This window comes from Pyricularia oryzae, chromosome 7 (genome assembly GCF_000002495.2).
Source record: "Pyricularia oryzae 70-15 chromosome 7, whole genome shotgun sequence".
NCBI classification, from domain to species: Eukaryota; Fungi; Ascomycota; class Sordariomycetes; order Magnaporthales; family Pyriculariaceae; genus Pyricularia; species Pyricularia oryzae.
In genome coordinates, this window is record NC_017854.1 from 1,978,282 (window position 1) to 2,001,821 (window position 23,540).

Sequence of the window (23,540 nt, forward strand, 5' to 3'; positions counted from 1 at the left end):
TGAGCAACGTTCTTTTTTCTGGGGGGCAGATTTGTTTGGGAATAAGAAACAAATAAAAAGTAAAAGGACGAAAGAAGTCAATTAGTAAAATTGAAAGAAGAAAGAGTGGCGAAAGAGATAATTTGTCTGCTGCACCCTTGAGATTGAAAAGGACCAGTCAATGCATGCAAGCAAAGAAGAAACGCGAGTGAGAATGCTGGTTGGTCTAGGTCGAGTCGAGAGTGAGTGCTGAGTCCGCAAACTGCGAAATTGGTTCTCGCCAGCCTTCGATGCAGAAGCGGCAGTGGGGGTTTAGGATCCACTTACCGGGGGGCAGCTGGGAGCGGATGGTGGCGGCCCGTTGTGATTTCCCTTTCCCTTGCCGGAGGCCGGCTTGGAATTCTACGATTGTTTGATTGCGTAAAAAAAAAAAAAAAAAAGGGCATTGCTTGTTTTCCATGTCTACCGTACTTTCGGCACCTAGGTAGGCTTTTACATCGCCTTACCTTATAATTTGCATCACTTCAACTCAATGGTGAAAGTTCAATTTTCATCACTTGGAAATACGGCATTACCGAATACGATGATGGGATTTCTCTCCATCATCCTCTTTGCGGTAGAGACAATTCTAACCGCCCCAAAGCAGCCTGACCAACTTGTGTTTGGCGTGCCTCACAGACAGACTGCCGAGTAGTTGAAACTCAACCCAGTCAATTCCCCAGTCCGGCTTCAGCCAGGTAGCCCGAGGTACCTGGGGTGCCTAGCTTACCTACGCTACTGTAGGTAACTTGCCTACTTTGGTACTACCCACTCGTACCTTATTACAACTTTGTACCTTACCTTACCCTACCTTGCCAACTTGCTTACTACCACGTTTGCCCTTTAACCTTGAGGCCCAACAGGACCTGGCCCACGGTTCCAGTCTCAGACATCCTGGGTTCACCTTCACCCGTTTCGCCCTATTTTTAAACGGGAGAGGAAAAAAGAGTGCTTCCGCAGTTTTGCGAGAAATGGCCTTGTTATAAGGAGATTCACTTGGCGTGCAAGGCCGTTCGTCCACATACAGATCATCCGTGACCATTGTTTTGTCGACATCTCTCTCCCTACGTCCTTTTTTGACAGCACGCCTTGTTCCTGCGTCTTCCCGTCAACATGCATACATATTACCTACCTACCCGCAAATAATTACGATATACCTTGCTTGGGGGTCTTGGGGGTCAAGGTACTGACTGGACTTTTGTCTCCACCCCGACCGATGCCGCTACGTACGTTGACAAGGAAGGTGGTTTTGGGACGGTCCCTCGTCGCTTGATTGGCCAGTTCCCCTGTTGATCGGGGCTTGGATGTCGATTGGCTTGTCCAAGCTGCATACGATGGAACCTTCAGGGAAGCTAGGCTCGCTAGTAGTGGTAGGTATGAAGTACAGTAGAACAATGGAAGCCCAGTCGCAACGACGTACGCAAGCTTCCAACTACTCTAGGTCGGGATTTATTAGCACGGTAGACGCGACTGGACCACCCAGGTCTTGGCTGAATGCTCACTGTGGCTTTGCAACGTTTCGAACCGTGTTGTCGCCCTTTATAATACTGAGTAATAGACGTCAGGTACTCAGTCATCTCTAATATTGCTGGTCCATTCGAGAACGGGCCGCTGGGGGCTACCTAGACCAGACCAGGCTGGCCTGTCTGATGATTCCGACTGGACATTTAATATATCAGACGGATTCTGCCTGTCTCACGGTCCCAACAGGACGAACCACTCAAATCATAGCATGATGTTATGGCACGGCCTACCAACCACAATACTTTGTGCCTGCATGGTTGATCGCGGTAAGCGTCCGCATGAACGGCGCCGCATGTGGACTGATCAACAAAACAATAGCATACATCAAAGTATTTCGTAGTAAGCGGTTCCGAGAGGGGTATGGTGGAATGAGTTCTTTGGCAAAACTTAACAAGAACAGATTGACGAATTGCTCTGCCAACGAACAAGTGCAAAAAGCTTATCGAATCTTGGTCAGATGATTGCGGTAATATGTTCTTGTTGGAATGTGGTTTAACCTTGGCGTCATGGAGGCCTCGCAAAAAATCATGGCTGGTGTTTTCCGTAATTGATTGGCCTTTCCACCCCACTTTCGCCAGGTAAAATAGCATGTTTGTTGCTGCGAAGTACCATCAACCATGTGCTTGTGCCTCATTTGTCCTGGAATCTCTTCTTACATAAGCCCTCCGATCGACACTTATCAGCGTCAGAATATTACTATTATCCTTCCTGTACTGTACGCAGCTTGGCAGCTTGTGAGGGCACATTCCAAGTCGGGCTCAGACGATCTTGGCCCTGATTGGGTGACCGCTGACCAAAATCCCCCGGGGTACCAAATTTGTTAAGAATGGATTCCCAATATTATTAGCACACACAGCATGCGACCCTGACTATTTGTGCACCTGGCACCTCAGGCGGATCAAAGAGAACCCAATTCCTTGTCATCGAAGATCTTGCCCTTCATCAGCTTCAAGGCTGACAACGTTACTCAAGCAACTCATATGTGCCAGCTTCGCCTCCACTCACTGCCTTGGTCTTGTCAGGACTGCCATGGATGGCCTAGGTGTGTCCCCACAAGGCTCCCCCATACCACAGCATAACTAAGGTAGGTACCTACTTCAACATCTCCGGTCAGGCACCAAAGGATTCCCCATACGAGTCCGCTACCAAGGTTTGACTATTGTCAGGAAATGCATCATGTTCTCGACGAAACATCAAATCGATTTTGTCTCCATAATCGCGATGTCTCTAATATCCGTCTTGCACAGCGACAAACATTTGACATGACTTGGTGTTATTCAAGCAATCCTCGACTCTACTCCACGCTCTAGTTTTTCCTGATGCAACAGTACAAAAATCGCTTCCAGATATACAAATACGTAGACCAAGCCAAATTAAACAAATCCTCCCAAGGTACCTAGCCACAATCTAGCCAGTCACCGACCGACAAACCGAGGGGCTCCGCCCTCTCTGTAAAGACGCCGAGCAGCTCCATCTCCGGGCGGGCGTCGACGAGCCACGCTCTCCACCCGCGGACTGCTCCTCCTCGTGCTTCTGCTCCTCGTGGTCGGGGAACAGCGTACCCGGCTTCTCGCGATAGGGCACCGAGCTCGACCGGCCGCGGGCTTGCGAGTTGTCCGGATGCGGCGTGTAGTATTTCAAGACGATCACCTCGCTCCCGCGGCTCTTGGCCCCCACGTAATCTTGTGTCTCTTTCGGTGGCCGCTGCTTCGATGGTGTGAATGCTGTGGTGCCATCTGCGGCACCGTCATCGTTTTGCTGGGCAGCCTTTTGCCGGCTGGCCCGGTTCTTCTTGGACGGTCGATGTCTTCTGTTGGCCATTTTCTTTTTCGTGTTACTGCCTCAAGTCGGGGAGTGTATGGCGAGGATGATATGAAGGTAAGTGAGCGAAAAAGGTCGAGTCTTGGAGAAGAATTATCAAGAAATGATATTGTATGATTGGATTTTTTCCACTCTGATGGATAATTCTGGTTGGTATGTGATCATATCCTTTTCTGCTCTTTAGCAACCTAGGTAGGGAACGGGCACCCGTTTTATACCCAAAATCGGGAGGCGAAAGAATGGAAGGCGCTATGAAAACCTGGACGCCCGACATGATTGTGCTTGCCTGGCCCTACATATATGTTGGCTGGGAGGCCGCAAGTGTGAAAGTCAATATAAAGTCTAGTGACCTCTTGCCTCTGATCAACACATGTGTTCTAGCCGGCAACAACCGTGTTTGTTAGCAAGACGACCTTGTGACTGGTACTAGCTGAGAAGGCACAGCATGTATATGCAGAGCAAATAAAATTGCAAAGGCTATTCAGTGCTGCTTTCCTCTGCGTCCCAGCCTCTAAAGCGCCTGCTGATACGAACACCAGATAGTAATAAAAATATTCAAGGGTCAAGGGAGGGCTGGTGCATGTGCACCTAGGCAAGGTTGTACCATACAACCGCAGAGTTTAGAGTAGCTCATGATGAACCAGCAGTTATGGCCAGATCGACTTCTTCACGTGCCCGTCTAGCCCGGGAGCGCGTTTCCGGGCAACAATAGCCAAGTCTGGAGTATAGTTGCCACTCCTATCCATCCTGCGCGCCCAGAAAGTTTGTCTTTCGAACGGCTGAGTATCCTCTCTGGCGCACTTGACGGAAAGAAGAGTGGCACTCTGTTACCTGTAGCAAACCCGCAACCCGGGAACGACGCTCACTGGAAAAATCATAAAGCAGAGAGATAGCATACTCGCCGTGGAGTGAAATACCTGTTGACTGACCGAGCGATTGAAGCTGCAGGGTAGTGATAACGAGAACCGATGAACCTGTTTGTATTAACTCTTGTAGTATCATGTTTGCAAATCACTGAGCTGACCATACACGGACAGCTAAGGCAAAGTTTCATTATCAGGCTCAAGCGTCTATCTCTAATGATGTCTATAGACGTGCATGCCACTCAAGCCCTTCGAGACGGAACCCGTCTCCCAGCAAACAAAATCAAGATCCTCGTGAATAAACCTAACTCCGTGGCAATGCCAGTCGTGATGCAGAAACTCCGTCTCGTGACATGAAATCCCCCCAAACACCAAAACACCCGCACTCGGTGATCGTCATAAATAAAGATAACTTAATAGCACAGAAATGAATAAAAAAAGTAAAAAAGTCCCTGCCTCTTAAACTCCCCTGGAGGAAATGACACGGAAAAGAAAATCCATCCATGCGTAGGGCGGGGTGCCTGCCAATGCCCCATCCATAATCATTCACATAAAAGTAAGCCAAGTCATAAAGAATGGTGGGAAAATATGTGTGAAGTTATACACCGAGGACAAAGACGAGAATATCGAAGGAGAAAAAAAAAAGAACAAAGAGGCAGACTCGTAAGTTGCCAGAAAGAAGGACGATGAATCCGGCGAAGGGTCGTCACACCGGCTGGGCTTTTCCTAGCCCTGTCCATCTGCTGCTGCTGGTCACTCGCTGCCGGCAGGTGAAGTCGCCCTCAGACTGTTCAACACTATTCTCATCTTCTCCATGAGCTCGGGCATGCGATAGGGTTTGACCAGGACGTCATCACAGCCTGCGGCCTTTGCCTCGAGAATCTGCTCCATGCGCGCGTTGGCACTCACAGCGATGATCGGCAGCCTGCTGGTCCCAAGCCCAGGTCGTGTGATAATCTTGCCCTGTCGCTCCAGTTCTCGAATTGCGCGCGTGCACGCGAGACCGTCCTGTATGGGCATCTCAATGTCCATTAGGATAACGTCCAGTTCAAATTTGCTGCTTGGCTCCACGGTGGTCGTAGATACAGCAGCAGCGATAGCCGCTGCTGCAATCCCGTTGTGGCTACTGGCGCTTATGTTGGGTAGGTTGTCCTTCTTGGCAAGATCTGAATCGTTGCCCACGAATCGGCTCGACGTCCTGAGCTTTTCCAAAGCCTCCAATCCATGATTCGCAACATCGACGGCGTAGCCACGATCTCCGAGCATTCGTCGCGTGACCTGTTGGTTTATCAGATTATCCTCCACAATCATTATGCCCTTGACGCCAATATCCTCCCGCATGGGCGACGGAGGGACGCGAGATGAGACCAGCGGAGGCCGCTTGTGAACCGGCTTGCTGGTCTTTGGAGGTGTTCCGGAACTTTCAGCGGCAGCAGCCAGGACCTTAGCCGAGCTACGTGCCTCCTCAAGTGCCTCCTGATCCGGCCACGAAGTCTGAATATAGAACGCAAATGTTGACCCGACGCCAGGTGAGGACGCAACACCGATCGCTCCATTTTGCATCTCGGTAAGTCGTCGCGAAATGAACAGACCAAGTCCAGACCCGCCGTACTTAACGTGCGTCCGCGAGGAAGCCTGCACAAATCGCTTGAACAAAATCTTCTTTTCCTGTTCGTTCAGACCCTGCCCCGTGTCCTTCACCTCGAACATGATACAGATGGGTCCATTCTTAGGCTTCCCATCGTCGCACCCTCCATCCACTTGCTTATAGTCGTTGTCATCATCAGTTTCTCTCGCTTTCTTATCCCCTACCGAATCATCTTCTCGAGTGATGAACTGTACGGCCGACGTGCCCTCGTCCGGTCGTTTTGTAGACGCGCTGATTCCCACTGACACCACCCTGGTAGGCCCGGAACCGGATGTGAACTTGAGCGCATTGGTCAGGAGGTTGATGAGAACTTGCTTTACCCTCGAGGGGCCCAGATTTAGAAACTCAATGTCCAAATCTCGATAAGACTGGTCGACTGTCATCCTCAACTCGATATCAACGCGACGGGCTTCGACCTCAAACATCTTGAGAGACTCTTGTACTATCTGGATCGGATCGGCGGTCACAGGCGTCACAACCAGGAGCTTCGAGTCGAGCTTGGACATGGTAAGAATGTCATCAACGATACGCTTCTGGTGCTGCGCACACAAAATAATCGTCTCTGCGTTATCGATGCCGTTCTTGATGAGCTGGGGACGATCGGCAGAGGCCCCGAAGCTGCTGGGATGAGCCAACAACGAGTTATCTGCGACTTCGGCTGTTGTTGGGCTCGTAATCTCCTTGACCCAGCCGCGTCCCTCGTTTCCACGGCCAACCGTCAGCTTCTCGAGCTTTTGGGACAATCCGCCCTGCTTGCTCTCATTGCCCAGCGCGCGCTGCTCAATCCTCTGGCATCTGGTTAGCGATGCTATCACAGCGTCGGCACAATGAATGATGGCGGAAAGCGGATTCCTCATCTCATGCGACGTCATGTCAATAAAGCTTTCTTGTTGTCGTTTGGACTCGATGGCATCCTCCTTGCGCAGCCTCTCCCGTTCCAGCTGCCACTTTTGCAGTGACGCATCGCTCAAGCAGCCCGTGAAGGAGCAGATAACACCATCCGCATCTCTCACAGGCATCAATGTCGCAACCATCCACCGTGGAGCTACAACCCTGACACCACTATCCTCGTCCTCAATTGACCAGTCTTTCTTGAACCTTAACTCTGCGGTTTGCGTCTTCCCTTCGCTGACCAAACGAGAAATTGCTCCCTTCAAGACGTCGAGATCCTCGGCGACAACGCACTGATCGAACGGCTTGGTGTAATGCCCGCTTGTTTTTGAATCGTCGGCTTTTCTGATGCCGCACATCTCATAGAAAACTTTGTTCGCCTCAAGAAGCGTTCCCTCCAGATCCATACCGTACATCCCGACGGTCGCGAGCTCGGCCATCCGCTTTAGGTTCTCGGCTTGCTGTGCCCTACGCACAGCTTCCTCCGCCGTCCTCTTGTGTAGCGTAACGTCGGTCAAGCAAATCATGATGCGTGTGGGCTTGTTGCTGTTTGCGGACATCTCCGGCTTGGCCGAGGCAAGACACACTCTGGTGTCACCAAGTCCCACCAAATCCATTCCCGCCTTTTCGAAGCTTGGAGATTGAACCCCGGACAGAGGCGTCAAGGCTCCATTTCCTTCATTCCGGTCGTATCGTTTGACCCTGAACTCAAATGTCGCGTTTTCGCCTCGTCTAAGGCCATTAATAGCACGCACCACGACCTTGCGGTCCTCGTCCAAAACCACAGCTAAGAAATCCTCTGTGGATATGTGTCCATTTTGTTGGCGGCTCCGCTGAATCCCAGTAATCCTGTACCAGGCATCGTTGGCAAATGTGATATTCCCCTGGCCGTCTCCAAAGCTGACACCGACCGGCAAAAACTGGGCCACCGACTCAAATCGTTGCATGAACTCATTGGCTTCTTTGGCCTGTTCGCCGATTTTCTCCATCAGCAAGGCCTGGTTCTGAGCAGCTTGCTTGGCAGCCTTTTTGCCTCTACGTGCCTCCTCTTCAAGCAAGACGGTCGAGGCCAAGCAGGTTCTTAGCATCTGATCGAAAAGAGAGATGTACTGTCGATATCCATTGTCGTAGGGCCGCCGAGGATTCAGGCCGAGGACTAAAATCCCCATGACTTCTTCGTCTTTGGTCGGTCTTATGGGACAAACGAGCGCTTCTTGGCAGGGGTCTCCAAATCCACGCCATTGGAGACCTTCCAAAAGTTGAGGTGGGAAGTTCTCGGTATCCATTCGAATCGGAATGGGCTTTAATTCTTGGAGGGCTAGTCTAAAAGCTGCAGCAAGACCCCTATCGCTGACTTGAGGGTTCAGCCTAGGCGGTGCAATGGGATGGCCCCTGGGAACGCCCAGCGAGCCTTCGAGGTGGCACAGTCTAGGTTCGTTCCTGTTGTTCGAATCGGACGAGTCTCCGGAGTTCCTCCTGCCGCTGACAGAGTACAGAATCGCCAGCGGGATGTCGTAGGTGGGCCTTACGGCTTCCAGATGCTCGATGGTCTTCCTCCAGTATGCCTTGATGTCTCTGGCAGTGACCAGCGACTCTCCAAGATCGATGAGCATCTTCATGCGTCGCTCCCATAGCCGCATAGAGGTAATCTCGATAACAGAGTGTATGAATCCCACAACCTTCCCGTATTCTGTTAACGGAATCAGTGACCACTTCAAATACGTCTCACGCAGAGACCCGTCCGCCCCTCCCACAAAGACACAGCACTCTTCCTCAATGCAGTTTGGCCGCTTTCGGAGCGCGCTCTCAGCCATCTTGGCTCTCAAATGCTCGCCCTTCCCCGGCCAGATTTCATCGACAGGCTTGCCCAGAGCAGTGCTGTACCGCTTGCCACATAGGGTGCTAAAAGCTTCATTGTAGATTGCCGTGTAGTCGCTTCCCCAATATACTGCCAGACATCGTGAGTCCACCATAATCTGGTTGACGGCATGTTGAAGCTGAGGCGACCAAGTATGGTGAGGACCAAGGGGTGTGGAAGCCCAGTCATATGCAGTGATGATTTTGAAAAACGGCTCCTCGTCTGCTCCTGAAGTCGACACGGTCCATTCCTGATCGACCGAGTCATCTCGTCGCCCTTGGGTGTCGATTGAGCCGCCGGCGGGTACCAATTCGATCGTTCGCGGTTCTTCGTCGGGTGTTATTTGGAGTGGAAGTCCCGTATCATAAGCCTCTCGCCCACCGGTCATTATGCTCTTGGGCAAGAAATCCTTGGCATCTTGAGGGGGTGTTGGAAGAGGCGACAGTGGACTGTGCTGTCTTGTATCGGGGGCCTGTGCGTTCCCACTGACCACAACCCATCGGTCTTGTATAGTAGTTCGGGTCCAGTAGACGCCGACGTGCAGCTTTGAGGACTCGGCGACAGGTTTTGTGTGCGCCGTCACCCATCTCCATGTCTCCGCATGGCGATTTCGAGACAGCTCCGATATGACCGCCGAAAGAGTTGCATTGCGATTGAGGGCTGGATTGAAGTATACTATGGCGGGTGACGATAGTGATTTGTTTTCGGGCCCGTCGAGCTCGACAACGAAAGTAGGCCTTGGGTCGGAGGTCAGGAATTCGGCAATGCTGAGACTGGCAAAATCTGCTGACATCGCGGCTGATCCATAAACCCCTCTCGATGCTCGTGGGGACGGGCGTCGAGCAAGGACCGGGAGATGCGACTCGAGGATTTGACCAGGTCTAGACTAGGATGCGCTCGTTGGCGGCGGGCATGAGCTACAAAAGCAACTGACAGAACATGAAAAGACACAAAATAAAGAAAGAAAAAAAAAACAGATTCAATCCCCCAAATTCGTGTACTGATGGGGCGATTTGACTGTTATTGAAGGAAAGGAAGAAGAAAGAGGCAAACGACGAGATATTATTGGGCACCAATAGCAAAGAGGTGTAATGACTTAGAAAACAAGAAAGGGAGATTGTGGCAAGCGGAGAATGGGCGGGCCGGCTTTGCTTGATTCTACCGTGGTGGATATTCTAAAAGAGGATCCATCCCCTAGAGCAGACGGGTACATGGAAGTCCCCGAGTTGGTACCGGGTGGAACGGCAGAGCGACACTGGATCGCTCTTTCCTTCAGGTCTTGATGCAAGGCTGAGCTTGAGCTTGAGCTGAATAGGCAGGTTCTGAGGTTCTCGGGGTTTGCTTATCCATGACGGGAGGCAAGATGATGGGGTGGCATGCGAACATGCGAACGGCAGGTACCTACCCCAGCACGAAACAAACTGACTGACTGGGAGCTGTGCGGGTAAAGGTGCTATCCTCAGAATTACTGTGGGTAACGTACCTTGGTAATTTGATGCCCTAATATCTTGTCGACTTTGGCATCAATTGGGACCAAGGTACCTGGGTTGGTAGATTGGGTAGGTAGTTGTAGTTGGTTACCTAGCTATCCAACGCATAAAATCGTGTTTTGTTTGCAGGTTGGTACGTGAGTGGGCACAGCGCAAGGCGCGCGGGTTGACAAAGACTGCTGACTGATAATTAGAGACAAAAATGCTTTTTCTTTGGGGAAATATTGCTTCCGCCAAGTTGCTACTCGGACAAGTCGGGCTGGTTGGCCTTGGACCCTTGGCAACGATTAACAGGGTTTGGTCTCACTAGGGTGGTAGTCGTCTGGCCGCCTATCGACGTATACATCGAGATCGACAATAGCATAGGCGGTTTCCCCCGTCTACAAACACGCAAAAGTTAAATACTCGATTTTGCTGATAGAATTCATTGCTGATGACCAAGAGATACTAGTCAAAGTTACGCAAGTGAGGGGTGCCAAGGGTGCGTTGACTGTGAAGAGAAAGGTTTTGGATCGAAGATCGGTCAAGGGACGTTTGTCGTTTTTGCAAAAGGGATGACAACTGGCATAGGTTGTATGATCGCGAATTCTGGGGTGGGGTTCACGAAACCAAAGGATAACAGTTGATGAAGCCGGGGTGGACCTTACCCGCAAAACCGGCCGATGGCGGCCGGCGTCGATGGATTGAGCCACAGCCAAAAATTCGTTTATTGTATTGGCTGTGGTACCTAGGCCTGCTGGGGAGGCTAGTCTAGATCCTTTCCATTTTTTTGTTTGTTATTCGGGCAGGTCATAACACTCGACGTAAAACCAAACACCGTCAACTTGTGGCTCTTCATTCCTAAAAAGACCAGAGACGCACTTGTACCTGACTAAGATCAACCGGGCGAAAAGATCGCCAGTTGAACATATCAGACTTTGTTCCGTGCTAGTCTACGTAAGGTAGGTAGGTGATTACCTTAACCAACTGGGTCTGCGCCTCGAAAGCTTCCATGAGCCCTGCATGGAACAACCCGAAAGCCCGATCTCTCAGCTCCCGTCTGATCTTAACTGATACAATAGATCTCGATGACCGGGCTGTGCGTCCTGTACATGGCCGCTGGCAAGCAAGGAAGAAAAGTCTTCGTATCAGCAGAAAGAGCTTATTGTGCGAATGAGAGCCGCGGTGACGTCAGATCGCAACGTTGGGTCCCTTTCATCTCGGGTAGATTTTCAATTGGTCGCAGGTGGGGTCCCTGTCGTACCAGCCTCGTGCGTTGTCTTGGCAGTGATGTGGGACCTTATAAGCGGAAGCTACAATTTGTACCAAGGTTCTCTGGTACCATGAACACAGTTGTAAAGAAGCGGGGTCCGCGCCAGACATTTCAAACCCCGACTAGCATATGGTAGCATGCTCAAGGTTTCGCGAGAGCTTGACCTCCACTGCTTCTTTGCATCTGGACCTATTGTGGAACTTTCTGCAAGGTTGACCACGTGAAATATTTCAACCATGGGGAATCACCATTGTCTGAGTAGACAGACGTTTGCTTAGCATGCATTTGCAGTAAATCTGCTCAAGCTCCAAAAAGCATAGCAAATCAAAGTAACATCCATACTAAAGCGCAAGACTGACCACAAAACTATGGCAAATTTATCAACCGTTGCCGACCAGGTACACGAATCAGGCTTTTTCTGGCTTTTTTTCTTTGTCTTTTCTTTTTGATGATTGGATGCCGGTGCCAGGTGATGTACCCCGTACGATACTCGTAATTCCTGCACATGAATTGATTGTTGTCTATACGCCGGCATTCATTCCTATCTATCCACAACACGCTCATTTATTTTCGTATTGATAAGGGGAAAGGACCCCCCAAACCCCGACACGAAAATTGAACGAAGCCAAGTCTTCAGAAACTCGATCTATCCACCCTCCCCGTAAATTACTCATCTGGCCCAAAGGGGATAGAGGGGAAACAGCCCCATCGACCGGATGAGATTGAGCCAGCTGAGTGGGCTCTGCCTAGTGCAAACCACTCAGTTACCGGCCGTGAACAGACTGACGTAGACGCCCCAGGCGATACCAGCTAGTCCTCCGACCAGGTTCCTCATCTCGACCGTCTGCACAAACGCAAAGTTGATCAGGCTGACCACGGGCCAGAGCCTCCAGCCAGCCGACAGGAGTGGCATGAACTCGGCCTTGGCCTTGGGCATCACCTCGTCCCACCGGACGGCCGTGAAGTCGAGCGCCGGCCTATCGTCCTTGCCGCTGCGCGCAAAGCTGCGCACCAAGAACATCATGCTGTGCTCGGCACCAACGGGTCGGTGGGCCATGGCCATCTGGACCGAGTGGAAGAACACGGAGAACATGAACGTGTTGGCCGCAGATCCGATCGTCTGGTCCAAGATCAGCTTGATGATTGTGTTCTTCATGTCCAACTTCGGCACCGGCTCCAACAACTGCCCCTTCTTGGCGGTGCGGTCGAGGGCCTTGTCGTCCTTGGCCGAGGCCGCGGCGACGGCCTCAGTCGTAGGAACGACCTTCTTGGTGGCCGGGAAGGATGACTCGATGAAGTCTTGCCTGTGATTGGGTTGTTGATGTCAGCCCCGAGCAGTAACCCGAGGACACGAGCGTAGATCATGTGACCTGGTGATTCGCGAGCAGTTGATTCATTTGGCACTCTAGGTGTCTCGTATGCTTGTGCAACGTAGACTTACCACATGAAGTTGGGCGGTGTACTGAGCACCGCGTAGAGTACAAACTGGAAAACCGGGATCCAGTCGACGATCAGCTTCTCCTAGGTGTACATTGATATCAGCTCCTTGAACTCTCCAGGCAAACCGAAAATGCGGACGATGCTTACCTCTTCCCTAAAGGCGGTAAGCGCTTGAGCGAGCAAGTTTGCGACAGCCGCCAGGACCGACGACTGAAGCGTCGCCGTCACTATGGGAGGAAGTGCCATGATCGCTTGTGGAGATGACGGCGCGTGTAAATGAGATGAAGGCCGCCCGGCGGAGGTTTTAAGTGAGGCAGTAGAGATAAAGGAAACGATCGCCCTGTAAACCTGTCTTCTTTCAACAACACACCAACACAAAGCGAGAACTATTCAATATGCACGTTCGCGCTAGTTCCGTGTTAAAGAGAGAGAAAAAAAAGAACAAAAAAGCCCCAACCGATTAGGAGGCAACAAACGCAGGCACGCTACGATGTAAATAAATGTTTACGGCGACGAAGGCCACCTCTTATCTGCTTGGCAGTAAGGTTTCGAGAGCACGATGCCAATGCAACTCCAATCTTTCTCTCTTAGGGCAAAACGGGACAGGACCCCGCAAATCGACTACGACAGGATTTGAGAACGAATCATGGGCCTACCCTGCACTCTTCACCTGGCGCCAATCATCTCCAAGCCATGTTAATGCACATTATTCTGTTTTCCACGATCAAGAAGCGGTCAGAGATATCATTGTTTGAAGCTTGTTCATTCAGGGTCCTTTGTTTTTGCTTTCTATTGCTAAACCCATTGGATCCTCCAGTTTGAGACCGGCAGGACAAACATACTCTGCCACACCTAGTCTAGACTAGTCTAGTCCCAGGTTCACTCTTTTCGCACATCTTAGGACAGGTCAATGATTTTCTGCTAAAGCACCGAATTCCTCTCCCGACAGCCATCGCTTTTCATGGCCTAGACAAGATCCACATGAAGAAAAGCTGCACCACATACGAGTAGAAGAACAAAAACTGCGTCCGCTGGTTCCTCTTGGCCCGGGTGTCGGTCTGCATCCTACTGTTGTCGGCATTTTCAGGCAGAAGAACATATTTCAGCGACCTCATCTGTAGTCTTGTTAGCATTTCATACGGCTGCAAGGTTGATGTAGGTTGGGGCCCGACTTACCAAGAAAAGTGAGTTGGCCAAGAACGTGTAAATGAATACAGACCAGCCAGACCATCCGCCAGTGCCTTTGCCGCCGTTCATAACCTCGGCAACAGCGACAGTAACAATAACACCAACGAACTTGTATCCAGAGTAGGCAACCAGGTCTAGTAGTTGCGAGTTGTTGGATATGCTCATAATATAGCACCCGAGCTTGAGGATGATGATTTCAGCAGCAACCACAATGAGCGCCGTTCCTGCGGTGTTTCCAAGAAGCTCCGGTTGGAATTGTCCTCTGAGACCCGCGATTGCAGTTGAGAGAAGAATATACGTCACCAGGGACATTACTGAGCCAGGAGGTTAGTATAGTTGGCCAGGATTACGGAGATAGGAAGCACCAACCAGGAATATACATGTCTGGACTGTTGACGTCGTCTCTCGGCGGCAAATATCCCTCCTGGCCACCAGGACCCATGGCTGGCTTGCGCGACCATGGTTTATGCCTCCAGGGGAAAAGAACCAGGTAGATTTTGTTGATGACATAAGAGTTTGTAACGTTGAAGTAGTGTTTAAGCAGGTGCACGCTCAGGTACCGGTTTATCTGGTTGACAGTCAGTTACAAACATCTCGTTTTGATTGCTTGTGTCAAGCTAGGCAACAAAGCCTGGGGCAAGAATCAACACACATTCTGGTCAATAATCTCCTGTCCCTGTCGAAAGGCCGTACTTCCAAAATGCGCTGCAACCTGCGCTGCCGGATCGTTCATAAACTGTCCATACTGCCCAAACATGTTCTGCGGGCCGGCGCCGCCTTGCTGCTGCTGAGGGTACGGGCTGCCGCCGTAGCCCTGACCGCTTTGCGCAGATTGTGATACTGGCGGGGGAGGAGATCGGAGCTGTGGCACGGTCGAGACATGCTGGGGTACCGGGTGGTGTAGAGGGGGCGACTGCCCATATGCCTGCGGCCGCTGCATCTTGTTTTGAGTGCCGAAAACGTTGGTTCGGTGAAATGAGGTTAGACGATCAGCCTTGGGAAAATAGAGTCGGTGTTTTCGGGTGGTGTGTCGCCGCAGCGTGTCGCCAAGTTTGTTTGGGCGCAAACGGTCGATTTGAAGTGATGCAGCTGATGAAATGAGCCTAGAGTGCAAGGAAGTTTGGAAAATGGATCGAAGCTGTCCTCAACAGGCCGTCCTGTGCCCGCCAACCGCAAAGCTTTAATTGGGCACTGTTTCGCACACGGTCTAAAATGACAGCGCCTGGCCCGATAACCAATAATAATTCAGCCTTATCGCGCAACCCTTGAAGGTTGGGGTTCAACTTACCCCAATTAGCTTCCCACTTTCATGTCGTGGCAGTGACACCCAATTTCACGTTGGATCTTGGCTGTCCGATCTCGTCATTGAATCGGTCATCTGTTCCTCTGCGCAACCTCTCCGGTCGGGTTTCTCGGAACAAACTGCCACTGTCAAGGACCCTGGATATCGATTCAACGCCGTCGAGGCAACGACGCCACTATGCTGGACACATTCGAAATTGTCACCACAACGGGAGTGGTGCTTTGGTCGCGAACTCTGACCCCGGTCAGTCCCTCGGTCATCAACAGTTTTATCTCAGATGTCTTTATAGAAGAGAAGGCCGGCGCCGGTAGCACACGCGAGAGCAGCTCGGCCTCATCTAATCCACCATACCGGACCGATAGCCATACCCTCCGGTGGGCCTTTGTCAAGGAGCTCGGCCTAATCTTCGTTGCCGTATACCGATCCCTCTTCCACCTATCATGGATCGACAAGCTCGTAGATAACATCCGCGCTATATTCGTCAACCTATACGGCGAACAGTTGACCAAGCCCAACACGACGATCGTGGACTGCGCCGGGTTCGACGATTATTTTAACCAACAGGTCAAGGAGCTTGAAGGCGCAAAGGACTCTAGGGCCTCCGAGACTGCGCGCCCACTCGAGGATGCGTTCGTGTCCGGAAACCTCGGCGAGGAACCACCCCTTCCGTCGGCGCCAGGGCTACATCATCGAGGCAACCGTGCCGGCGCCGCCGCCCAGGACAAGTCTGTCGATTCGAGTCCCGTCGCATCCCCTACTGGCTCGCGCCCTGCCACCCCTGGCACCGGGACAAACCACCTCCTCGTCGCCAAGGCTGGCCCACTGGCGAAGATGTCGCGCAGGGCGCGCAAGGCTCAGTCGGCCAACACATCTGGAGATGAGACTTCACCGGCGCGAAAGGCCAAGGCTAAAGCGACCGGGAAGAAGGGGAGAAAGTGGGATGCCGACGGCCTGGCAACCGAAGACGATGATGTGCAGCTGGATTATTCCCAGACGAACGCTGCCAGTGATATTGACGACGGGGTGGGCAGGTCGTCTGCTCTCGAAGAGGTTGACGCTGCTACGTGGGGCACCAAGACCAAGGGCAAGTTCGTGCTCAGGGACTTGGGAGACGAGGTTCATTCCATCCTGGAATCGGAGAAGAACAAAGCCCAGGCAAACTCGTCATCCAAGCAGGACGCTGGACTTATTGGGTCCAGCCTCAGCACGATAGGGGGTCTGTTCAGGAATGTCGTCGGAGGCAAAGTTCTGACTAGGGAAGATCTGGACAAGGCCATGAAGGGCATGGAAGATCATTTGCTGCGCAAGAATGTTGCTCGCGAGGCCGCCGTCAGGCTATGCGAGGGTGTTGAGAAGGAGCTCGTCGGAGTGAAGACAGGGAGCTTCGAGAGTATGTCTCTATGCACATCGACTTTACAGTACATGTTTGTACACCCATGCTGACTTTATGCATTCACAATTCATAGGCATAAATACCCGAGTACAGGCTGCGATGGAGGCATCTCTCACGCGGATGCTAACCCCAACCTCTTCGCTCGACCTCCTACGTGAGATCGACTCGGTCACACAACCTTCGGTAACGTCTCTCCGCAAACCGCGACCATACGTCATGTCTATCGTGGGTGTCAACGGTGTCGGGAAATCCACCAACCTTTCCAAGATCTGCTTTTTCCTTTTGCAGAACAAGTACAAGGTTCTCATCGCGGCTGGAGATACCTTCCGGTCCGGTGCAGTAGAACAGTTGGCCGTTCACGTGCGCAACCTCAAGGAGCTCACCGCCCGCGAGGGTGGTCAAGTCGAGCTCTACCAGAAGGGATACGGCAAGGATGCCGCTGCTGTGGCCAAGGACGCTGTGAGCCATGCTGCGCAGGAAGGGTTTGACGTTGTGCTCATTGACACGGCAGGAAGGAGGCATAACGACCAGAGGCTCATGTCATCGCTGGAAAAGTTTGCCAAGTTTGCGCAACCGGACAAGATTTTGATGGTTGGAGAGGTAAGCAGCATGATCATGGGCATTATCTGTGACTTTGTTTTACCTGCTCTCTTCATTTCTCAGCACTAACCCACATCTCGTTCACAGGCCCTTGTCGGAACGGACTCGGTCGCTCAAGCGCGCAACTTCAATGCAGCCTTTGGATCAGGCCGGTCTCTGGACGGTTTTATCATCTCCAAGTGCGATACAGTCGGCACCATGGTCGGAACACTGGTGAGCATCGTGCATGCGACCAATGTTCCCGTCCTGTTTGTCGGAGTTGGACAGCACTATTCAGACTTGCGTAACTTTTCCGTCAAGTGGGCAGTGGAGAAGCTTCTCAGTAACGATTGATCGGAACTTGATGATACTTTTTTGTAATACAAAAGAATGGATATCCCATTGTTCTTCTCGTTCTCTCCAAGATTATACTATGTCAACGTTGAAGCATATTTCTATCTAGGGACTCATGGTCGACTCTTCAACTGTGAAATAAAGCGCGCTCGTGCCAGTCCGCAGCGGCAACATCTCGAGTCGGCTCTGTTTTCCTCGCCCGGCATCAACCATGCCGCTCATACTCCTTGGAAAATCCTACCAAAAGCGCCTCGATATGTTGCAGAGAGCATCGGTTGCAACTACACGGACTAGACAATGATGTTCTGCAAGGGACGGCTAGCCCCCTATACGTTCTTGCTTCGATGGCGCACGTGACGCATTCCACTCTGTGGGCTTTCGAGACCAACATGGCAAGCACGGGCCACCCCCTGACAGACGCACGTGATACCCCTGACACGACATGATATACCCATGGTAAGCATCACCGCCATCAGCCCGTTCTGGTACTCGTCAATAGGGCATGGTGAAATAGCCAACAGATCAGTTCACGAATACGCCACAGTTGTGGTATGAATGTGAAGTGTTTTTTGCTGAAATGGGGATGGTATGGGGCTTTTGCGGCTTTTGGGTAGAGGAGAGTGCTGATGTCTGGATGAAGACTGAGATTTTTCTGAGGTTTTGTCGGGTGTTGCCGTCCCGCATTATACTCTTTCATCGTCACATTGAACGACTGCTATGAATCTCAGCCTCCTCTGAACGGCTCTAGACCTAAGAGTACTCCCTTTCTCAGCCTTTCCTTGTCAACTACTATGATAGACCCCTCCCTGAACAGAGAAAAGCGAATTGCCCAATCTGGTCGGGCGCAAGCAAGCAGGATGCAAAGGCTGACGCATATGCACAGATACGGCGTATTCTTCCAAGAGTCGAGAACAACCCTTGCTCTACAGCTCTCAGCTCATCCATGAGCGTTTAACCGGAATGTCAGCTACAATAGCGTTTCTTTTGGGCTAGCAGCCTTCTACGCGTCTGTTCCAAGTAGTATGAGACGCTTTGGCTGCCTGAGAAGCTGCTTAGGCATTATCGGCATCATGAACTATGGCACCTCCTTGCCGTGGACATTCTTGCTAAGATTGGTTCCCTATCAAGATTGGTTTTTTTACTGCCGTCATACTAACTAGGTAGGCATCGTACTCTCTGCCTGACTGAACCAGCCGGCCTTTTGAGCCGAGGCCTTTCTGCAGCCGAGTCATAACCCCTCTTGAGCTTCAATAAATATGTACTAATAGTATACACAGTGTAGTGAACTAATATGTTGTGTTGAGTTTCTGGGAATGATCTGCCAGCCCTCCTAACATTACATTCGGTCCTGGAAGCATCGTGTCTACAGACGAACATCTTGGTTCGTCTAGAGAAGGACTACTCCGTATGCCGACCACTGCAGCTGGTCAATTTCTGGTTAAGTACCTAGGTATCTGCAGGATCCTTTTCCTTTCCGCATTCCCGGGACTCAGGTCGACTTGCGTGGATAGACAGAGCAAAGCAAATCAGGCGCAGGCAAGACTTCTGGATTGCAAGGTATATTTCAAGAGTTGGGGGCTAGGAAGAAACAATTACAACATATGGGCTATTGTTACCCATCACAAGTAACCAATTTATATTTATCTATGGGACTAATGCTACAGTCCAACCCGTGTCAAGTACTTTTTTATTCATAGGCTTGTATACTCAGCTCAATCTTTTTTTTTTTTCTCAAACCCTGTCTTTATGTCTCGATACTCTCCAAACGAACCATTGTGCTTGTTTTAGAGTATCAGGGGCTACTGTTGCTTCCCTCAAGTTATAAATACATATTTTTACGTACTGCCTTTTGTAGAAGTTGGTGACTTCCCTGGTCCTCTCCCCGCAATTAGTGTAGGTAAGGCTGGGGACTAGCGGAGAACACTGGTTGGTCAAGATGCATACTGTAATGGGCAGACAAATACGGCAGGCACATCATCACGGCTGGGCGTTTGAAAATCTTTTGTTTGTGTAACCTTTTTGGTCGTGTGAGTAGCCGCGGTACTGTAATTTAGGGAGCCTCATCCCAACCATGAGCACTCGCATCTCTCCTCTTTGGCATGCATGCCCGATCAGCTGTTTCCTCGGGGGAAATTCTCCGCTGTGCCGATACGGCGTATCCAAATAACAAGCGCTCTTTTTATCCGATTGACAACGACGTTTGAGCAAACAGTTCTAGGGGCGAGGAAACAAGGAAACGGCTTGCCATGCGCTCCCATTCCAGACTACTGCGATACATTTATTGCACCTTTCAACTTGATGAATGGAACGAAATGTTTTGCCCGCCCGTCAACCGCCCATAAACCAGCAAGCAGACTGACGAATAAGCCAGGAAACGCGCGCGCCAGCATCTTGATTATCTCTTTTGGGTATTATTTTCTTCACAGTACGCTTTTGGCAGTACCAAATCCCACCCAGACTGACATGCTTCCCCAATCCTCAAGCGGCACCTGACGGACTACCTAACAACCTCGAACGCTGCCTGACCATCTCACTGACAATGCGACCAATGCTGAGGCTGCTAGGCCTGAGAAGGCTTCACATTGCAGCCGTGGTAGTGGCCTTGACAGCCAACAACCATTTCTCTGACGGCGTCCTAAGCGACAACCTCTTTCGCCCCCCGGCGATCCCCGATGATCCACCAGGCGCATTAGACAACCGCCCCATCGTACAGCTGCACCAGCAAGCACAGGCAGAGTTCCAAGCTCTTCTCGCCCGGCAGTCGAGGAACCCGGACGATGCCGAAACTGAATACAGACGACGCTATCACAAACATCCGCCTCCCGGATTTTGCCGTTAAGTTGAATATGCCCTTGCCAACAGATCACCCATCATCGACGATTTTGTCATAATCGCAGAGGGCGTCCACCCTTTTTGAAGTACAGTGCCCGGCAGGTTAGTCCAAGTGTCCACCACGCCCAGCAGCAAAGCAAGACAGACTTCACCTCCATATGCGAGTTTTCGGCTGAAAGTTCGGTTGCGGATGTCGAGCTTGGATGGAGCCTCTTACCAGATTGTTGGGTGATGCGCACAGGTTCGTTCCGGATGTCAAGCTGTACATTAACTTTCTCAATGAATTATCGGTGGTGCCAGCCCCAGAAGCAGCTACACAGTGTGACGGCGATGGACACAAGGCCCAGAAACAGTCCATGCGGACATATCTCTCGCATCACTCAATCACCATGCACTGTCTGAGGCTTGTCAGGTACGAAGCGACGAGCTTCCCCAGTCGGCAACATCTCCGCTGGACCACAGCGCTGGAAAGCTCCAGTATTCCTTCTGAAAGAGAACTCGTCCGGAACCCAAAGGCGCAAAAGAACCTCCACGAAACCCCAAATTTTGCTTTTCAGCACGGCTTCGTCATGCGCCCCGCAACACTGCGGCGGCTTTCGTCCCAGGTCCCGATACTTTCTCTCGCGGCCCCTTACTTACCCCATCTCTAACATACTATTCCCCGCCACTCACTACTCTCACAAATCAAGCCTGTATAGCTCCTGGTGGGACCACTCCTGGGGCGCAGAAAAGAATGCCGTCTACTGGGCCGGGTCCTCGACGGGGGGACACTGGACCGCCCACACGTGGGCCAAAGGCCACCCGCAGCGGCTCGTCGCCCTTGCCACGGGCAAGGCCGAGACTTCCACCGGCGCCAAAGTCGACATCTCGCACCGTGATGTCGCCTTGACTCGCATTGTAGGCTGCGAGCCCCGTCCTGTCTGCGACGCCATGTCTCGCTTTTTCTGGGGCGGTCTACCCGACACCACGACCGGCGGCCGTAGCAGCCGCGGACCGGACCCAGAAAACCGCGCGCTTGGGTACCGGTTCGCGCTCGACGTGAACGGCAACAGCTTCAGCGGGCGCTTCTACCGGCGGCTGGCGTCACGCGGCGTCCCGCTCAAGATTAACATCTTTCGCGAGTGGCACGATGACCGCCTGCGGGCCTGGGTGCACTATGTGCCCTTCAGCGTCAGCATGGAGGAGATGCCGGAGCTGATGCGGGTCTTGACCTCGACGGCGACGGGCCAGCGGATATCGAGGAGCATAGCCGAGGCCAGGAGGGAGTGGCACCAGCTAGCCGTGTCGCCCCAGCATCAGGGCATCTACCTGTACAGGCTTATGCTGGAGATGACCAGGGTGCGGGATGGGCGGCGGGAAGCTAATTACGAAAAGAAGAAAAATAACTAATAAAATAAAATAAAATAAAATAAAAAACACGCAAAGCAATGCGGTATATATGTAAAGTTATAAGATGTCCGACAATGTGAACAACCTCGAACAAGCCTCGAGGACAACAGCTACGGCAGCCACAATGTCGTTTGTGCTTATAATATAGCGCGACACAAATTTTCTTTGACGCAATGCTGCCGTGGGTGATTCTGCCCACGTTGCTATTGGATTGATTGTGCTCTTCAGGTCCAAGAATATATGTACTTACTTATAATCTGACGTGACCATTGTAGTAATATGTGGGTCAGAACCTGGCCATGGGTGCTATGTTATATTTATCAAGATTCGCTTCGACGTTTAAAATGTTGCACTAAAAACATCGTCAAAAACGAAGGCCTCCGTCAATGACTAATGCCAGTGACTTTGGTAAATATAGCCTGCAACATAAAATACCCCAAGCAGGCTATTAGAGCAATCCAGAGATTTGCCACGTTTGCTTGATACCCTCACTAAAGGCGCATGAAGTTCTCCTTATGAAAACCTTGGAGGATTTATTACGCAACATTGAGAGGTTTAAAAATGCCATCATTACTAGACTAGTTCTAGTCTAAAACAGACTAAAATTTACACGCACCCTATAAATGTAGTAGCTACTTGGCAACTATAGCTTGGCAAACAACAACATTAAAATTTCCAGCCAGACAATTAGGTACTTTCTATAACTTCCTTTGTTCTGAGGTTCCCCAACGGGCCCAGGCGTATTAATAATATAGGAGCCACCACCTAAAGCAGTCGCTTATACTTACAAGTGCCAGCTCAACAGTAGTAGTGGGGATGTAAAAAGCGTTCAATAACTCAATAATTAAACAAAGTCACTCACTGTGTGTTTCTATTCTTTGTGTAGTGTAAATTTCAATATTGAGTATAGCGATTTTCTAACGCAGATGTTGTTTGTGATAACATTATTGCATGGCGACCTGCATGCATGGAACGCCAGTTTATACAAGGCCCAGCCTTCTTCTTTCCCATTCTGTCCATTTCATTTGTATGAATTGATTTTGTCCAGAAAGATGAAAAAAATAAAATGACAAAAAATCCAAAACATACAACACCGAGGATTCCCCAGTGGTCACCCACCTGAGTACTTGTTTGGCCCTCACTGGTTTGACTAGGGGAGAGCGGACGGGATCCCGTATATTCCAGTGGGTATGGTCGTATGTGCTAGACATGTGCTTGTCCCGCAATTATAAATGAGCTTTTGTGAAACACAAAGCGAAAAATAAGAAAACAAGAATAAAGAGCTGAAAGTCTTACTCGTCAACTCCCGTGTCTCCTTAAAACTCCTCATCAGGGCCAAAACGTTCATTTCGAATCTCCTTCAATCAGGAATGCATGTACGCCTCGAGCGCTGAACGCTGTTGTTGCGAATTCCATTGCAACAGAGACCGAACAAAGTCCAGGAACAGCGTCTTTCGCTCCTCAAAGAAGCACGTAAAAAGTTCCTCGGGACTGATCGGTGGAGAGGGGGGAACGAGGCCCTTCCAGCTGTCTTCAATCCAGTACTTTGCGGACGTGGACCTTCGCTTCAAAAAAAAAAAAAAAAAAAAAAGAACCGAGGCGGCGGGCCTAGTAGTACAACCATGTGGGCTATATGCATTGTCTTGTCCAGATCGTCGTTTTAGGGATCATAAATCCGGAAGAACGACTTGGCCTCT

At 51.0% G+C, this 23,540-nt stretch overlaps 8 protein-coding genes and 1 non-coding gene across 9 annotated transcripts; 2 read left to right on the plus strand and 7 right to left on the minus strand.

Moving 5' to 3' along the window:
* Nucleotides 1-205: 205 nt before the first annotated feature.
* Nucleotides 206-911, minus strand: MGG_18000 (uncharacterized protein; the record flags this gene model as incomplete). The annotated part of the gene is made up of 4 exons (XM_003721060.1): nt 206-241; nt 307-381; nt 486-501; nt 847-911. 4 exons carry the CDS (start codon nt 909-911, stop codon nt 206-208), a joined length of 192 nt encoding a protein of 63 aa, XP_003721108.1.
* A 1,900-nt stretch (nt 912-2,811) lies between these two features.
* On the minus strand, nt 2,812-3,575 carry MGG_02666 (uncharacterized protein). Its single transcript, XM_003721061.1, has one exon. The coding sequence runs from the start codon at nt 3,361-3,363 to the stop codon at nt 2,950-2,952; it is 414 nt and encodes a 137-aa protein (XP_003721109.1). The 5' UTR covers nt 3,364-3,575; the 3' UTR covers nt 2,812-2,949.
* Nucleotides 3,576-4,327: 752 nt separating this feature from the next.
* On the minus strand, nt 4,328-10,738 carry MGG_02665 (uncharacterized protein). Its single transcript, XM_003721062.1, has one exon. The coding sequence runs from the start codon at nt 9,414-9,416 to the stop codon at nt 4,980-4,982; it is 4,437 nt and encodes a 1,478-aa protein (XP_003721110.1). The 5' UTR covers nt 9,417-10,738; the 3' UTR covers nt 4,328-4,979.
* Nucleotides 10,739-11,683: 945 nt separating this feature from the next.
* On the minus strand, nt 11,684-13,377 carry MGG_12627 (uncharacterized protein). Its single transcript, XM_003721063.1, has 3 exons — nt 12,953-13,377; nt 12,807-12,886; nt 11,684-12,669 (listed from the first exon to the last, which is right to left on the minus strand). The coding sequence occupies exons 1-3, from the start codon at nt 13,049-13,051 to the stop codon at nt 12,126-12,128; spliced, it is 723 nt and encodes a 240-aa protein (XP_003721111.1). The 5' UTR covers nt 13,052-13,377; the 3' UTR covers nt 11,684-12,125.
* A 160-nt stretch (nt 13,378-13,537) lies between these two features.
* MGG_12628 (Hrf1 domain-containing protein) lies at nt 13,538-15,102 on the minus strand. The gene is made up of 4 exons (XM_003721064.1): nt 14,646-15,102; nt 14,363-14,561; nt 13,982-14,307; nt 13,538-13,920 (listed from the first exon to the last, which is right to left on the minus strand). The coding sequence occupies exons 1-4, from the start codon at nt 14,931-14,933 to the stop codon at nt 13,765-13,767; spliced, it is 969 nt and encodes a 322-aa protein (XP_003721112.1). The 5' UTR covers nt 14,934-15,102; the 3' UTR covers nt 13,538-13,764.
* A 174-nt stretch (nt 15,103-15,276) lies between these two features.
* Nucleotides 15,277-17,760, plus strand: MGG_02663 (signal recognition particle receptor subunit alpha). The gene is made up of 3 exons (XM_003721065.1): nt 15,277-16,686; nt 16,763-17,289; nt 17,377-17,760. Exons 1-3 carry the CDS (start codon nt 15,474-15,476, stop codon nt 17,620-17,622), a joined length of 1,986 nt encoding a protein of 661 aa, XP_003721113.1. The 5' UTR covers nt 15,277-15,473; the 3' UTR covers nt 17,623-17,760.
* A 937-nt stretch (nt 17,761-18,697) lies between these two features.
* On the minus strand, nt 18,698-18,980 carry MGG_18001 (uncharacterized protein; the record flags this gene model as incomplete). Its single annotated transcript, XM_003721066.1, has 3 exons — nt 18,698-18,742; nt 18,796-18,883; nt 18,958-18,980. The coding sequence occupies 3 exons, from the start codon at nt 18,978-18,980 to the stop codon at nt 18,698-18,700; spliced, it is 156 nt and encodes a 51-aa protein (XP_003721114.1).
* Nucleotides 18,981-20,161: 1,181 nt separating this feature from the next.
* On the plus strand, nt 20,162-21,871 carry MGG_02662 (uncharacterized protein; the record flags this gene model as incomplete). Its single annotated transcript, XM_003721067.1, has 4 exons — nt 20,162-20,382; nt 20,547-20,695; nt 20,755-20,866; nt 21,144-21,871. The coding sequence occupies 4 exons, from the start codon at nt 20,162-20,164 to the stop codon at nt 21,841-21,843; spliced, it is 1,182 nt and encodes a 393-aa protein (XP_003721115.1). The 3' UTR covers nt 21,844-21,871.
* A 1,054-nt stretch (nt 21,872-22,925) lies between these two features.
* On the minus strand, nt 22,926-23,041 carry MGG_20361. Its single transcript, XR_001729816.1, has one exon. It is a non-coding gene; the product is annotated as a 5S ribosomal RNA (ribosomal RNA).
* Between the last annotated feature and the right edge of the window lie 499 nt (nt 23,042-23,540).